Here is a 15284-nt window from a genome sequence, read left to right on the forward strand (position 1 = left end):
AGACTTCTGACCTCCTGGAACCCCCAACCCCCGGGACCCCCAACCCCCAGGATCCCAGCACCCCTGACCCCTGGCATCCCCGACTCCCAGGACACCCAACCCCTGGGACCCCCAACCCCTGGGACCCCCAGGACCCCCGATCCCCAGCACCCCAGGACCTCCAACCCCCCCGGAACTCCTGACCCACCCTGGACCCCTGTGACCCCCAACTCCGAGCACCCCCGACCCCTGGCACCCCAGGACCCCCAGCCCCCAGGACCCCCAACCCCTGGACTTCCACCTCCCTGGGTCCCCAGACCCTCCAGGACCCCCAACCCCCAAGCCCCCCATGTCCCTGGGATCCCCAACCCCTGTCACCCCAGCACCCCAGGCCCCCAGGCCCCCCAGGCCCCCCCAAGTCCCTACCTGGGAGGCGGCGCAGACGCCGAAGGCGCGGAAGATGACATCGACCACACGCTGGGAGGTCAGGACGTTGCCCCCCACCACGGCGGCCTCAGGGGAGGGGTCCAGGATGGAGCCCTTGGGGATCACCACACGCACGGGGGCCAGGCAGCCCTGGGTGGGGGGTGAGGAGGCTCCTCAGCCCTAGACAGCCCCCCCCAGATCCTGCCCCACACCGCCAGCTCTCTGACACCCCCCCACACACACTTTCCTGCCCTGGGGGAGAAGGGGCGCAGGACCCCCCCACCCACCCCAGGGGGTTGGGGCCCCAGGACCCCCCTGTCTCAAGGGATCAGGGTCCCAGAGCACCCCCCTGGGGGATCGGGGTGCCAGGACCCCTGCCCCCCCCCCCACCCCGGGCCAGCACCAGGCTCCTCTGGGGGGTCTGCCTGGTGGGGGGGTGCGGGGGGAGTCCCACAGCCTGGGGGTCTCACAGCCCAAGGGTCCCATATCCAGGGGGTCCCATAGGTGGGGGTCCCATAATCGGGGGGGTCCCACATCCAGGCGGGTCCCATAGCTCAGGGTTCCCACAGTCAAGGGAGTCCCACAGCCTGGGGGTCCCATAGCTGGGGGGTTCCACAGTTGGGGGGGGTCCCACAGTCAGCGGATCCCCCAGACAGGAGGTTCTGCAGCCTGGGGGTTCCATTGTCGGGGGTCCCACAGCTGGGGGCGTCCTACAGCTGGGGGGTCCCCCAGCCTAGGGGTGCCCCAGGCGGGGGTCCCACAGCCCAGGGGTCCCATAGATGGGGGTGCTCTGTAGTTGGGGGGTCTCACAGCCCAGGGGTGCCCCAGGTGGGGAATCCCACAGCCCAGGGGGTTCTTGCAGCCCAGGGGTGCCCCAGGTGGGGGTCCCACAGCTCGGGGGTCCCATAGCTAGGGGTACCCCATAGTTTGGGGTTCTCACAGCCCAGGGTGCCCCATCCAGGAGGTCCCCCAGCCCAGGGGTGTCCCAGGGGGGGTTCCCACAGCCCAGGGGGGTTCCTCAGCCCAGGGGGTTCCTGCAGCCCAGGGGTGCCCCAGGTGGGGGTCCCACAGCCCAGGGAGGGGTCCCACAGCCCAGGGGTGCCCCAGGTGGGGGGTTCCCACAGCCCAGGGGTGCCCGGGGGGGGACACCCCCCACTCACCTGGTTGAGGGGGATGTCCTGGCCCACCATGCAGCGCAGGCAGTAGATGAGGGCCGAGAGGGTGATGGCGCGGGGGGCGTTGCAGTTCCCGTACACCTCCGGCCCCGAGCCCGAGAAGTCGAAGACGGCGCTGCCCTGTGGGGACCCCCAGGGGGTGACCCGTGGGGGGGGGTCCCCCAAACCCCATCGTGGAGCCACAGAGGGGTGGGGGGGGCATGGTGGGGCCACCCACTCACCTCCTGGGGGTCCACCTGCACCCGCAGGCGGATGGGTGACCCATCGTCCATGCAGTCCTCGGCCTCCAGCGCCGTGCCCCAGCGCGCCGCAAAACCCTTCAGCATCTCCCGCACGGCCACCTCGGCGTTGGCCTGGGGACGGCGGCGTCACGTGGCGGCGCCCGGGGTTTGGGGGGTGCCCGGGGGTGCTGGGGGGGTCCGGGGTGGGGGGTCCCACCTGGATGTGGGCCATGTAGGCCTGGACGGCGGCGAGGCCGTGGAGGCGGATGAGCTCGGTGACCAGCTGGATGCCCTTCTGGTTGGCGGCCACCTGGGCTCGCAGGTCCGACAGGTTGTCCGGCAAGTTCCGGGTGCCGCTGCAGCCGGGGACGCGGCCCGGCGCCATCAGGGCCTCCGTCACCGCTGTGGGGGGCGGGTGAGTGGGGCCAGGGTGGAGGGTGACCAGCCCCGCCGTGGCCCTAACACCCCGTTGTGTCCTCGCTGCGTCCCCACTGTCCCCACTGCATCCCCACCGTGTCCCTGTCACCCCCACTGTGTCCCCACCACAGTCCTGCCACCCCCACCACGTCCCCACCATGTCACCATGTCACCATGTCCCCACTGTCCCCACCATGGCCCTGCCATGTCCACCATGTCCCCACCATCCCCACCACATCCTCACCATGTCCCCACCACGGCCCTGCCACACCCACTGTGTCCTCACTGTGTCCCCATCAAGTCCTCATCGTGTCCTCACCACGTCCCCACCATCCCCACCATGTCCCCATCATCTCCACCGTGTCCCCACCATTCCCACCATGTCCCCATCTCCACCGTGTCCCCACGATGTCCCCACCATCCCCACCATTCCCAGTGTGTCCTCGCCATCTCCCCGCCATGACTCTGCCATCCCCACCGTGTTCTCACCCGTGTCCCCACCACGGTCCTGCCATCCCCTCCACATCCCCACCAGCCCCACTGTGTCCTCACCAAGTCCCCACCACGTCCCTGACATCCCCACCACCTCCACTATGTCCCCACCACCCCCACCGCCTCCCTGTCATCTCCCCCATGGCGGCACCATCCCCACCATGTCCTCACTGTGTCCCCACTGTCCCCACCATCTCCACCATCCTCACCACATCCATGACATCTCCACCATCCCCACCTCGTCCCTGCCATCTCCAGTGTCCTCACCATATCCCCACTGTCCCCATCATGTCCTCACCATCCCCACTGTGGTCCTGCCATCCCCACCGCATCCCCACTGTCCCCACTGCAGCCCTGCCATCCCCACCATGTCCGCACCATCCCCACCATGTTCTTAACGTGTCCCCACCATCCCCGTGTCCTCACCATGTCCCCATCATGTCCTCACCAAGTCCCCACCATCCCCACTGCATCCCTGTCACCCCACCGTGTCCCCACCGTGTCCTCACCAAGTCCCCACCATGTCTGCACTGTCCCTGTCATCCCCACCATCCCCACATCCTCACCCTGTCCCCACTGTCCCCACCATGTCCCTGCCATTGCCACCATGTCCTCACCATGTCCCCACCATCGTCCCGTGTCCCCCACCATGACCCCACTGTCCCTGTCATCCCCACAGTGTCCCCGCTGTCCCTGTCATCCTCACCACATCTCCAATGTCCTCACCATCCCCATCACATCCCCACCGAGTTCCCACCATCCTCACCACATCTCTGCCACTGCCACTATGTCCTCACCGTGTCCCCACCACCCCCCCATGGTCCCCACCATCCTCACCACGTCCCTGATGTCCCCACCATGTCCCCACCGTGTCCTCACTGTGTCCCCACTGTTCCCACCACGTCCCCACTATCCCCACCACATCCCCACCGTGTCCCCACTGTCCCCACCACGTCCCCACCATCCCCACCACGTCCTCACCACATCCCTGATGTCCCCACCGTCCCCACCACGGCCCCGCCGTGCCGGCACAGACCCACCCTCCTCCTGGAAGACTCCGTCCTTCACCAGCTTGAAGGAGATGAAGACGGCCCCCTCCTCCCGCAGCGCCTTGGAGTGGGGGGGCATGGAGCCGGGGGTGACCCCCCCGATGTCGGCGTGGTGCCCACGGCTGGCCACGAAGAAGACGGGCTTGGGGACCCCTGGCCAGAAAACCTGGGGGGGGAGGGAGCCCAGCGCTGAGCCAGCATCCTGGGATTGAAAGGAGGGGGGTGTTTCCTGCACCCCGGGGTGCCCTGGGGGGGGTCCCACACTCACGGGGGTGATGACGGTGAGGTCGGGGAGGTGGCTGCCCCCCGCGCAGGGGTGGTTGCTGAGGATGACGTCCCCCTCCCGCAGGTCCTCACCCAGGTTGCGGATCTACAACGGCATGGCGAAGGACTGAGAGGGTCCTGGGGGGGGCGGGAGGGGGTGTCCTGGGTTGGGGGGGGGACTCCCCCCCTCTCATACCTGGAACTGGACGGTCTCCTGCATGGCGCCCAGGTGGACAGGGATGTGGGGGGCGTTGGACACCAGCCCCCCGTCCGGCCCGAAGAGCGCGCAGGAGAAATCCAGCCGCTCCTTGATGTTGGTGGAGATGGCCGTGCGCTGCAGGATGCGGCCCATCTGCTCTGCGGGGGGAGCAGCGGGACAGGGGGGGACCCCTCAAGAGAGAGCCCCCTCCCCACAGAGCCCCTCTGCCTCCTCCCGAGACCCCCCAGTACCCCCCTCGGAGCCCACCTGCGATGCTCATGAAGCGGTGGGAGAAGATGGAGAGCTGGACGGCGTCGAGCTGGGGGCCGACGGGCCGGGGGGGCCCCGAGCCGACCGCGATGGAGACGTCGCCGAAGCAGGTGAGGCTGGCGGTGCAGCCCGGCTCCACCACGATAGTGCTGGGGGGGGCGGCGGCACCCTGAGTTCGAGGGGCGCAGGGCTCCTCGGGGTCCCCAACAGCCCCCCAGGGACCCGCCAGCTCCTCAGGGTCCCACCATCCCCCCGCGGTCCCCACCAGCTCCTTGGGGTCACCACTGACTTCCTGCGGTTCCCACCATCCCCCCGCGGTCCCCACCAGCTTCTTGGGGTCCCCACCATCTCACCAGGGTCCCCAACAACCCCCTGCGGTCCCACTGTCACCCTGGCATCCCCACTGACTCCCTCAGGGTTCCCACCAGCCCCCCAGGATCCCCACCAGCTACTTGGGGTCCCCACTGACTTCCTGGGGTCCCCACCGTCCCCCTGCGGTCCCCACCAGCATCTTGGGGTCTCCAACACCTCACCAGGGTCTCCAACAGCCCCTCAGGGACCCACCAGCTCCTCAGGGTCCCACCATCCCCCAGGATCCCCACCAGCTCCCTGGGGTCCTGCTGTCATTCCAGGATGCCCACCGGCTCCTTGGGGTCCCCACTGACTTCCTGGGGTCCCCCCAGCTCCCTGGAGTCCCACTGTCACCCCAGGATCCCCACCAGCTCCCTGGGGTCCTGCTGTCATCCTGGGATCCCCACCATCCCCTTAGGGTGCCCATCATCCCCCCAGGGGCCCCCCCAGCTCCTTGGGTTCCCCACCATCTCACCAGGGTCCCCACCAGCTCCTTGGGGTCCCCCCCAGCTCCCTGGGAACCCACCATCCCCCCGGGGTCCCCACCTATTCTTGTCGATGATGATGGCGGGGCCGGGGACGAGGTGGTCACAGGCCAGCTCCTCCAGCAGGAACACCGGCGTCTCCAGGTACCCCTCCTCGAAGTAGCACCGCGTCACCTGCGGGACCCCCCGCCGGGTCACCCCCGTCGGGTCACCCCCTGCCCCTCGCAGGCCCCGCCGGGCCCCCCCGTCCCCGTCCTCACCGTCTCCACACGGGCCGGTTTCCCGCTGGGGGCCAGGGGGGTGTCGCAGCTGACGCCGCTGCTGCCGGTGCCGCGCACCCGCACGTCGTCCACCACCACAGGCCGGTCGGGGATGGTGAAGCCGAACTCCAGCAGGTACCTGGGGGGGGGGCAGTGGGCACCGGCTGCGGCAAGGGGGCACCAGGAGACCCCGGCCACCCCTGGCACGGCGTGGCAGTGCCAGGATGAGGATTGGCGTTGGGGTGGGATCGTGGTGCTGGGACAGGGATCACGGCACTGGGATGGGGATCGTGGCACTGGGATGGGGACTGTGGCACTGGGATGGGGATCGTGGTGCTGGGACAGGGATCACAGCACTGGGACAGGGATCGTGGCACTGGGATGGGGATCATGGCACTGGGGTGGGGATCGTGGCACTGGGGCGGGGATCGTGGCACTGGGATGGGGATCGTGGTGCTGGGACAGGGATCGCAGCACTGGGACAGGGATCGTGGCACTGGGGCGGGGATCGTGGCACTGGGATGGGGATTGTGGTGCTGGGACGGGGATTGTGGCACTGGGATGGGGATCACAGTACTGGGATGGGGATCGTGGCACTGGGGCAGGGATCGTGGCACTGGGACGGGGATCGTGGTGCTGGGATGGGGATCGTGGCACTGGGACGGGGATTGTGGCACTGGGATGGGGATCGTGGTGCTGGGGCGGGGATCGTGGCACTGGGATGGGGATCACAGCACTGGGATGGGGATTGTGGCACTGGGACGGGGATCGTGGTGCTGGGACGGGGATCACGGCACTGGGATGGGGATTGCGGCACTGGGATGGGGACTGTGGCACTGGGAGGGGATCGTGGTGCTGGGACAGGGATCGCAGCACTGGGACAGGGATCATGGCACTGGGATGGGGATCGTGGCACTAGGACGGGGATCGTGGCACTGGGATGGGGATCACAGCACTGGGATGGGGATTGTGGCACTGGGAGGGGATCGTGGTGCTGGGACGGGGATCGTGGTGCTGGGACAGGGATCGCAGCACTGGGACGGGGATCGTGGTGCTGGGATGGGGATCGTGGTGCTGGGGCGGGGATTGTGGTGCTGGGATGGGGATCACAGCACTGGGATGGGGATTGTGGCACTGGGATGGGGATCACAGCACTGGGACGGGGATTGTGGCACTGGGGCGGGGATCGTGGCACTGGGGCAGGGATCATGGCACTGGGATGGGGATCATGGTGCCGGGATGGGGCTCACAGCGCCGGGACCGACCGGCTGGTGAAGGCAGCGAGGAAGTCGCCGGCGCGGCAGGAGTCGGGGGTGGGCGGGTGCCCCTTGGCCGAGCACATCAGGGCGCAGTCGGTGCCCTCGTAGCGCAGGTGCAGGAACGCCTCAGTGTGGATCTGCTCCCTGCAGCACCGCCGCGTCACCGCGGGGTCCCCCCACGTCCGGGTGTCCCCTCCCCACCCTCCCCGGCACCCCGTGGGCTCACCCGGCGAAGCCCTGGGCCCGCAGCGCGTCCTGGCACTCCTGCTGCAGCGCGGCGATGCGCCCGTCCAGGCGGGCGAAGGCGGCCGGCTCGTAGCGGAGGGCGCAGGGCGCCTGGGCCTCGTGCACCACGTCCGCCAGCGCCAGCCCGTAGGCCGAGAGCACCCCGCTGTACCTGCGCCCAGGGGCACCCGCTGCCACCGCTGCCACCCCCCCCGTGGGGACAGCCCGGACCGGCCCTGGGGCACCCCCACAACCCAGCGCACAGGGGCACCCCGATATCCATCACCCAGGGACACCCCCACAACCAGCACCCGTGGGTACCCCTAACCCAGCACCCAGGGGCACCCCCCGACTCACACCCAGGGGCATCCCCAGATCCGCACCCAGGGGCACCCCCACACCCAGCATCTGCAGTGCCCCGATATCCAGCGCACAGGGGCACCCCCACACCCAGGGGCACCCCCAAACTCACACCCAGGGGCATCCACAGATCCACACCCAGGGGCACCCCCAAACCCCAGTGCCTGTGGGTACCCCACACACCCAGCACCCCAGGGGCACCCCCCCGACTCACACCCAGAGGCATCCCCAGATCTGCACCCAGGGGGCACCCCCACACCCAGTGTACAGGGGTACCCCCAGACCCAGCACCCGGGGCACCCCCTGATCTGGCCCAGGGGCACCCATATATCCATCACCCAGGGGCACCCCCAGACTCAGTGCCCAAGGACACCCCTATGTCCAGGGTCCACAGGCACCCCCTGATCCAACACTCAGGGGCACCCCCAAACCCAGCACCGAGGGGCACCCCCAAACCCCACACACCCACCTGGGGACCAGGGTACCCCCAAACCCCTCAATGCCAGGGGCACCCCCCCAAACCCAACACATCTACCTAGGGACCAGGGTACCCCCAAACCCACCCCACTGGGGGGACCTGGGACACCCCCAAACCCATCTGCTTGGAGGGGGGGGCTGCGTCACCCTCAAACCCAACACACCCACCTCGGGGGGGGGGGGAGGGCAGAGCCCCCCAACCCCACATCATCTCCCCAGCGGCTGGGAACATCCCAACACCAACTGGGGGGTGCTGGGTGCCCCCCCCCACCCCCCATTGGGACCAGCCCCCCCCCCAATTCACCTACTTGTGGATGAAGACCCTGCTCATGCCCAGGGCGCGGGCAATGGCGCAGGCGTGCTGCCCCCCCGCACCCCCAAAACAGGCCAGCACGTGGCGGGCGGCGTCGTGACCCCGCGCCTGGCGGTGGAGGGGGGGGGGGGAGACACATAACGCCGCGCGGTGACACCGGTGCCGGCAACACTGGGAACCCCCCAACCACCCCCGGGGCCACCCCCACCTGCGTCAGGGCACGGATGGGCCGGCACATGGCCTCGTTGGCCACCCGCACAAAGCCCATGGCCACCTCCTCCACTGAGAGTGGCCGGTGGGCGCCGGTGCCGGCTACGAAGGCGTCGATACGGGTGGCCAAATCCCGAAACGCCTGCGCCGCCGCCTCCCGGCACAGCGGCTGGTCCTCTCCCGGCCCGAAGATACGCGGGAAATACTCGGGGAGCAGGCGGCCCAGGCACAGGTTGGCGTCGGTGACGGTCAACGGGCCCCCTGCGCCGGGGCGGCTAGTGAGCGCGGGCGCCTTGGTGGCCCTGTGGCTACCGCCGGCCCCGCGGCCACTCACCTTTGCGGTAGCAAGCTGGGCCAGGGTGGGCGCCCGCCGATTCCGGGCCCACCACGTAGAGCCCGGACCTGGAGGGGAGACACCGGCGGGAGCGGGGAAGGGCACCGCCACCGCGCCACCACCATGTCACCACCGCGCCACCGCCGTGTCACCACCGCACCGCCACCGCGGAAGGTTCTGGCGAGTGCTTTCCACCACAGACACCCCCCCCGGAGTGCCCCGACCCCCCCTCAACGTGGCGGCGTCTCCCCAAACCTCACCTGAAGAAGAGGCGGGAGCCGCCACCGGCCGCCACGGTGTTGATGTCGAGCTGTGGTGCCTGGATGCTGACGCCGGCGGTGGTGGCCTCGAAGACGTGCTCGAACTCGCCGGCGTAGCGGCTGACGTCCGTCGAGGTGCCTGGGGGAGCGTGGCTCAGCCCCGGTTGGCCCCCCCTGGCCCCCCTTGTCCCCCCCCGCTCTCACCTCCCATGTCGAAGCCGATGACGGGCTGCCCGCCGTGGTGGCCGTAGGTGGTGGCGGCGTAGCCCACCACGCCGCCGGCCGGCCCCGAGAGGATGGCGCGGGCCCCGCTGAAGTGCTGCATCGGGGTCAGGCCCCCGTCTGAGCGCATGAACAGCACCGGCACGTCCTGGGGGGGGGCACATGGTGGTGGTGGGGGGCAGGTGGGGTGGGTGCCCATTGGGAGGGGGGTCTGGGTGCCCATGGTGGGGGGGTCCTGGCGGGATGGGTGCCCATGGAGGCGTCTTGGGTGCCCAGGGGGGATCCCAGCAGGATGGGTGTCCATGGGGGGGTCCTGGATTTCCATGGTGGGGGCCTGGCAGGATGGGTGCCCATGGCGGGGGGGTGGGTCCTGGTTGCCCATGGGGGCTCCTGGTGGGATGGGTGCCCATGGGGGGGCCCTGGATGGGTGTCCATTGGGGCTCCTGGTGGGAGGGGTGTCCATGGGGGGGGGGGGGGGCGGGTCCTGGGTGCCCATGGCAGGGGGGTCTGGCAGGATGGGTGCCCATGGGGAGGGGGTCCTGGGTGCCCATGGGGGGTCCTGGTGGGTTGGGTGCCCATGGGGGGTCTTGGTTGCCCATGGGGGGTCCTGGCAGGATGGGTGTCCATGGGGGGGAGGGTTGGGTGCCCGTGGTGGGGGGGTCTGGCAGGACGGGTACCCATGGTGGAGGCCAGGTGGGATGGGTGCCCATGAGGGGGGTCCTGGTTGCCCGGGGGGGGCGGTCCTGGTGGGATGGGTACCCATGGGGGGGGCCTGACAGGATGAGTGCCCATGGGATGGGTCTGGATGGGTGCCCATGGTGTGTCCCAGCAGGATGGGTGTCCGTGGGGGGGTCCTGGCAGGATAGGCATCCACAGCGGGGTCCTGGATGGGTGCCCATGGGAGGCTCCCAGTGAGATGGGTGCCCACAGGGGAGTCCCAGCAGGATGGGTGCCCATGGGGGTCCCAGCAGCACGGGCACCCACCGGGGGGGTTCCCGGCACCCCCGCTCACCCGCAGCTGCCGGGCGAAGCCGTCGCGGAAGCTGCCCAAGTAGCGCTGGATGCAGGGGGTGAGGTAGGCGTCGGCGCAGGCCGTGTACCCGCGCGGCACCGCCCGCACCATCCCCGCCACCGCCGACGACAGCGACACGTGCTGGAAGCCCAACTCCCGCGCCAGCGCCCCGACCTGCTCCTCGTGGCCAGGCCAGCTGCCGGGGGGACGGTGTCAGGTGGGTGCGGAGTGTCCCCAGGCGTGTCCCCGTCCCCCCCCGCGGGACTCACGCGTAGGAGTGGAGCAGCAGCACGGCCAGGCTGCGGATGCCGCGCGCCAGCACCCGCTCCAGCTCCTGCCGCAGCGCCGACAGCTCCAACGGCCGCTGCACCAGCAGGGATGTCCCCATGGAGCCTGGGGACAGCCAGGAGGGGGGGGGTCATGGCATGATGTCATCCCCCAGACCCCCCCCCCCCATGCCCTGTTGTGGTGGTGGTCCCCACCTTCGAGCAGCGGGAGGGTTTCTCTCCCCGGGAGGCGGCAGCCGGGCTGGTGCGGGATCAGCCGCTCGTCCACCTCGATCACCTCCTCGTACAGCACCTCCGGCACCGCCACCTCCTGCGCGGGGATGGGGACCGGGATGTCACCCGGGGGGCACCGGGGATGGGGGTGTCTCCCGAGGAGGCCAGTGTGGGACAGGGGTGTCACCTAGGGGGCACTGCAGGATGGGGGTGCCACCTGAGGGGCCCACCGTGGGATGGGGATGTCACCCAGGGGGCCACCACAGGGTGGGGGTGTCATCTGGGGGGCCACCACCGATGGGGGTGCCACCTGGGGGGCCACCATAGGATGGGGGTGTCACCTGGAGGGCCACTGTGGGATGAGGATGTCACTTGGGGGGCCACCATGAGACCGGGGTGTCACCTGAGGGGGCCAACACAGACAGGGATGTCACCTGCGGGGCCACCATGGGATGGGGATGTCACCTGGGGGGCCACCACAGGATGGGGGTGTCACCTGAGGGGGCCACTGTGGGACAGGGATGTCACCTGGGTGGCCACCGTGGATGGGGATGTCACTCGGGGGGCCACTACAGGATGGGGGTGTCACCTGAGGGGGCCACTGTGGGATAGGGATGTCACCTGGGGGGCCACCACAGGATGGGGGTGTCACCTGAGGGGGCTACTGTGGGACAGGGATGTCACCTGGGTGGCCACCGTGGATGGGGATGTCACCCGGGGGGCCACCACAGGATGGGGGTGTCACCTGGGGGGCCACCGTGGGATGGGGGTGTCACCTGAGAGGGCCACTGTGGGACAGGGATGTCACCTGGGGGGCCACCATGGATGGGGATGTCACCCGGGGAGGCCACTGTGGGACAGGGGCATCACCTGGGGGGCCACCGTAGATGGGGGCATCACCCTGGGGGGTCACTGCAGGATGAGGAAGTCACCTGGGGGGCCACTGTGGGACCAGGACATCATCTGGGGGGCAACTGTGGGATGGGGACGTCACCTGGGGAGGCCACCATGGGACTGGGATGTCACCTGGGGGGCCACCGTGGGCTGGACCATCACCCTGGGGGGCCACCGTGAGTCCCCCTCCCCAGTGGGCCACCCCGGGGCCGCACTGGCCTGGCCGGTGCCGCCGGAGCTGCCGCTGGCCACCGGCCAACCGGGGCGGCGCGTGGGGGCTGGCGCGGGGCCGGGGCTGGCGCGAGGCCGCGGCGGGGCCCAGCAGCGCTCACGGGACACGGCACCCGGTGACTTCCCGCCACCGCCAAGGACGTCCGCGGCGGGCAGAGGACGCACCGGGCCCCGCCGGGACGGGACGGGACGGGGTCGGGGTCGCACGGGGACACATCGCCCCGAGCGCCGGCGGTGCCGGTCACGGGGCCGCACTGGTCACGCGGCTGGGCCAGCCCGGGTCCAGGCACTGCGGGCCACCGGGACGGGGCACCCTGAGACTGGAGAGCGCGGGGCACCGGGACGGGGCAGCCCAGTGCCGCAGGGTGAAGGTCACAGGGATGTGGCACCCCGACCCCCGATGAGCTGGGTCACGGGGACGTGGCACCTCAATGCCGGGGGGTGAAGGTCACGGGGACGTGGCAACCTGAGCCTGGACACTGTGGGTCACGGGGATGCGGCACCCCAACCCAGGGCGGTGTGGGACACACTGGGACGTGCCACCCCAATCCCACAAGGTGAAGGTCACGGGGACGTGGCACCCCAACCCCAGATGAGCTGGGTCACGGGGATGTGGCACCCTGAGCCTGGGTGGTGTGGGTTAGGGGGACATGGCACCCTGATCTCAGATGGTGAAGGTCACGGGGACGTGGCACCTCAACCCTGGACACTATGGGTCACAGGGATGTGTCACCCCAATCCCACAAGGTGAAGGTCACGGGGACGTGGCACCCTGAGCCTGGACACTGTGGGTCACAGGGATGGCACCCCAATCCCACAAGGTGAAGGTCACGGGGACGTGCCACCCCAACCCCAGATGATGTGGGTCACACTGGGACATGCCACCCTGATCTCAGATGGTGAAGGTCATGGGGACACGGCACCCCAACCTCAGATGATCTGGGTCACAGGGACGTGTCACCCCAATCCCACAAGGTGAAGGTCACAGGGACGTGTCACCCCAACCCCCAATGATCTGGGTCACAGGGACGTGGCACCCTGAGCCTGAGTGGCACTGGGGCAGGGCGACGTGGCACCCCAACCTGGGGCAGTGTGGGACGTGTCACCCCAATCTTACAAGGTGAAGGTCACGGGCATGTGGCACCCTGAGCCTGAGTGGCATTGGGGCAGGGTGACGTGGCACCCCAACCCTGGGCACTGTGGGTCACAGGGTCATGTCACTCCAATCCCACAAGGTGAAGGTCACAGGGACTTGGCACCCCAACCCCCAATGATCTGGGTCGTGGGAACGTGGCACCCTGATCTTGGATGGTGAAGGTCACAGGGACGTGGCACCCTGAGCCTGGGTGGCATTGGGGCAGGGCAACGTGGCACCCCAACCTGGGGCACTGTGGGTCACAGGGACGTTCCACCCCAATCCCACAAGGTGAAGGTCACGGGGAGGTGCCCCCCCAACCCGGGGCAGTGTGGGTCACGCAGGGACGTGCCACCCCGCTCCCGGAGGCCGTGCGTGGCAGGGCAGTGCCACCCTAATCCCCCGGCGCTGCGGGTGCCCCGGCGGCGGGGCCGGGCCTCACCAGGTCGAAGATGCGTGGCCGGGCCTGGGTGCCGATGTGCAGGAGGTCGCGGAAGCCGCGGGTGACCAGCAGGGCCAGGCGCTCGCCCCGGCGCTCCAGCAGCGCGTTGGTGGCCACCGTGGTGCCCATGCGGATCCACTCGATGCCAGAGGCGTCCAGGGGCTGGTCCCGCGGCACCGGCACCCCCCTCTCCTGCCGGCACCCCGGGCCTCAGCCCCACGGCCCCCCACGGCCCCGCAGCACCCCCAGACCTGCAGCCCCACGGCCCCCCCATGGCCTTGCAGCCCCACGGCCCCCCCCGGCCCCGCAGCACCCCCAGACCCGCAGCCCCACAGCCCCCCCCACGGCCCCCCAGCCCCACGGCCCCCCCCAAGCTCCCTCGCGGACCCGCAGCACGCCCAGACCATCACCCCCATGCCCCCCCCACGGACCTGCAGCCCCATGGCCCCCCCCACGGACCCGCAGCCCCACAGACCCCCCACAGGCCCCCCACAGCCCCGCATCCCCCCCAGACCCTCAGCCCCATGGACCCCCATGGACCCGCAGCCCCACGACATCACTGTGGACCCCCAGCCCCACCCCAGACCCTCAGCCCACGGCACCCCCGTGGACCCTCAGCCCCCCCAACCCTCAGCCCCATGGTCCCACCGTGGACCCTCAGCCCCAGTGTGGCCCCCCCAGCCCCATGGCCCATCACAGACCCTCATCCCCATGGTCCCATCATGGACCCTCAGCCCCCCCCCAGCCCCTCAGCCCCATGGCCCCACTGTGGACCCTCATCCCCCCCCCCCCCCCAACCCTCACCCCCACGGTGCCCCCGTGGACCTTCAGCCCCCCCCCCAGACCCTCGGCCCCCCGGTGCAGGGTGGGAAGGGGGGGTCTGGACTGGACCAGGCTGCCCCAACCCCCAGCCCTCGGAGGGGGCACAGGGCTGGCCCGGGGTGGGGCCGGGGCTGGGGAGCGGTCCCGGGGGGGTCCTGGGCAGGTGCCAGTGGGGTGGGGTCCGGGGGTGTCCCAGGAGAAGATCTCAGGGGGATGGGGATGGTCTCGGGGGGAGGGTCTCGGGGAGATCCTGGAGGGGGGGTCCCAGTGGGGAGGGTATGGGGGGGGGTTCAGGGCGGGGGGAGAGTCTTGAGGGGAGGGTCCTGGACACGTCCTGGGGGGGGCGTGGGGGGTGTTCCCGGGTGTGGCCCTGGGGGAGTCCAGGAGGGATCTAAGGGGATCCCGGGGGGGGTGTACGGGGGGGTCTTGGGGAGGGCCCCGAGTGAGAGTCCCTGGGGGAGTCTCGGGGGGAGGAAGAGGGTCCCGGGGGGAGGGTCCCGGGGTGTCCCATGAGTGTCTCGGGGGTCCCAAGGGGGTCCGGAGGGGGGGTCCGGGTTGTCCCAGGGGAGGGCCCCGGGGGGAGGGTCTTAGGGGGAGGTCCCGGGGTGTCCCGAGGGGATCTGGGGGGGGGGGGTGTCCCGGCGGCGGCACCTCCTGCAGGACGCGGCGGATGCCCTCGGTGGGGGCGTCTCCGTAGGCCGGGTCCTCGGAGAGCAGCTTGAGGACGCGGACGCGACCCCCGGGGCAGCGGGCGAAGACGTCGGTGAAGGTGCCGCCGCGATCGATGGCGAACTGGAACCCGGCGGGAACCGACGGCGCCGCCATGGCGGGACCGGACGGGACCGGACGGCCCGGTACGACCGGCACGGACGGGTAAAGATCGCTAACGATCGGTAAAAAGCTCGGAAAAGATCGATCCGGGTCGGTCCCCCCGGGCAGCGCCGAGCACCGGCCCCGCGGGGGCGTGGTCACAGAGGGGGCGGCTCCTGGAGGCGGGGCC

General features: G+C 70.4%; 1 protein-coding gene across 1 annotated transcript in view; it reads right to left on the reverse strand.

The window, feature by feature from the left end:
* The window catches only part of OPLAH (5-oxoprolinase, ATP-hydrolysing), a 15576-nt gene extending 326 nt beyond the window's left edge, over positions 1 to 15250 (reverse strand). The window contains exons 1-22 of the mRNA XM_074846002.1: positions 14936 to 15250; positions 13463 to 13654; positions 10743 to 10857; positions 10530 to 10653; positions 10261 to 10456; positions 9231 to 9396; positions 9027 to 9165; positions 8767 to 8834; positions 8431 to 8693; positions 8218 to 8330; positions 7074 to 7244; positions 6854 to 6991; positions 5589 to 5727; positions 5390 to 5502; positions 4490 to 4641; positions 4220 to 4380; positions 4028 to 4129; positions 3751 to 3925; positions 2019 to 2203; positions 1802 to 1933; positions 1566 to 1700; positions 406 to 555 (exon numbers count right to left, since the gene is read on the reverse strand). Of these exons, the coding sequence (XP_074702103.1) occupies positions 406 to 555; positions 1566 to 1700; positions 1802 to 1933; positions 2019 to 2203; positions 3751 to 3925; positions 4028 to 4129; positions 4220 to 4380; positions 4490 to 4641; positions 5390 to 5502; positions 5589 to 5727; positions 6854 to 6991; positions 7074 to 7244; positions 8218 to 8330; positions 8431 to 8693; positions 8767 to 8834; positions 9027 to 9165; positions 9231 to 9396; positions 10261 to 10456; positions 10530 to 10653; positions 10743 to 10857; positions 13463 to 13654; positions 14936 to 15109 (3303 nt within the window). The 5' untranslated portion in view covers positions 15110 to 15250. The remainder of the gene's footprint in view (positions 1 to 405; positions 556 to 1565; positions 1701 to 1801; positions 1934 to 2018; positions 2204 to 3750; positions 3926 to 4027; positions 4130 to 4219; positions 4381 to 4489; positions 4642 to 5389; positions 5503 to 5588; positions 5728 to 6853; positions 6992 to 7073; positions 7245 to 8217; positions 8331 to 8430; positions 8694 to 8766; positions 8835 to 9026; positions 9166 to 9230; positions 9397 to 10260; positions 10457 to 10529; positions 10654 to 10742; positions 10858 to 13462; positions 13655 to 14935) is intronic.
* Positions 15251 to 15284: the final 34 nt, after the last annotated feature.

Source organism: Strix aluco, chromosome 1 (genome assembly GCF_031877795.1).
Source record: "Strix aluco isolate bStrAlu1 chromosome 1, bStrAlu1.hap1, whole genome shotgun sequence".
In the NCBI taxonomy this organism is placed as follows: Eukaryota; Metazoa; Chordata; class Aves; order Strigiformes; family Strigidae; genus Strix; species Strix aluco.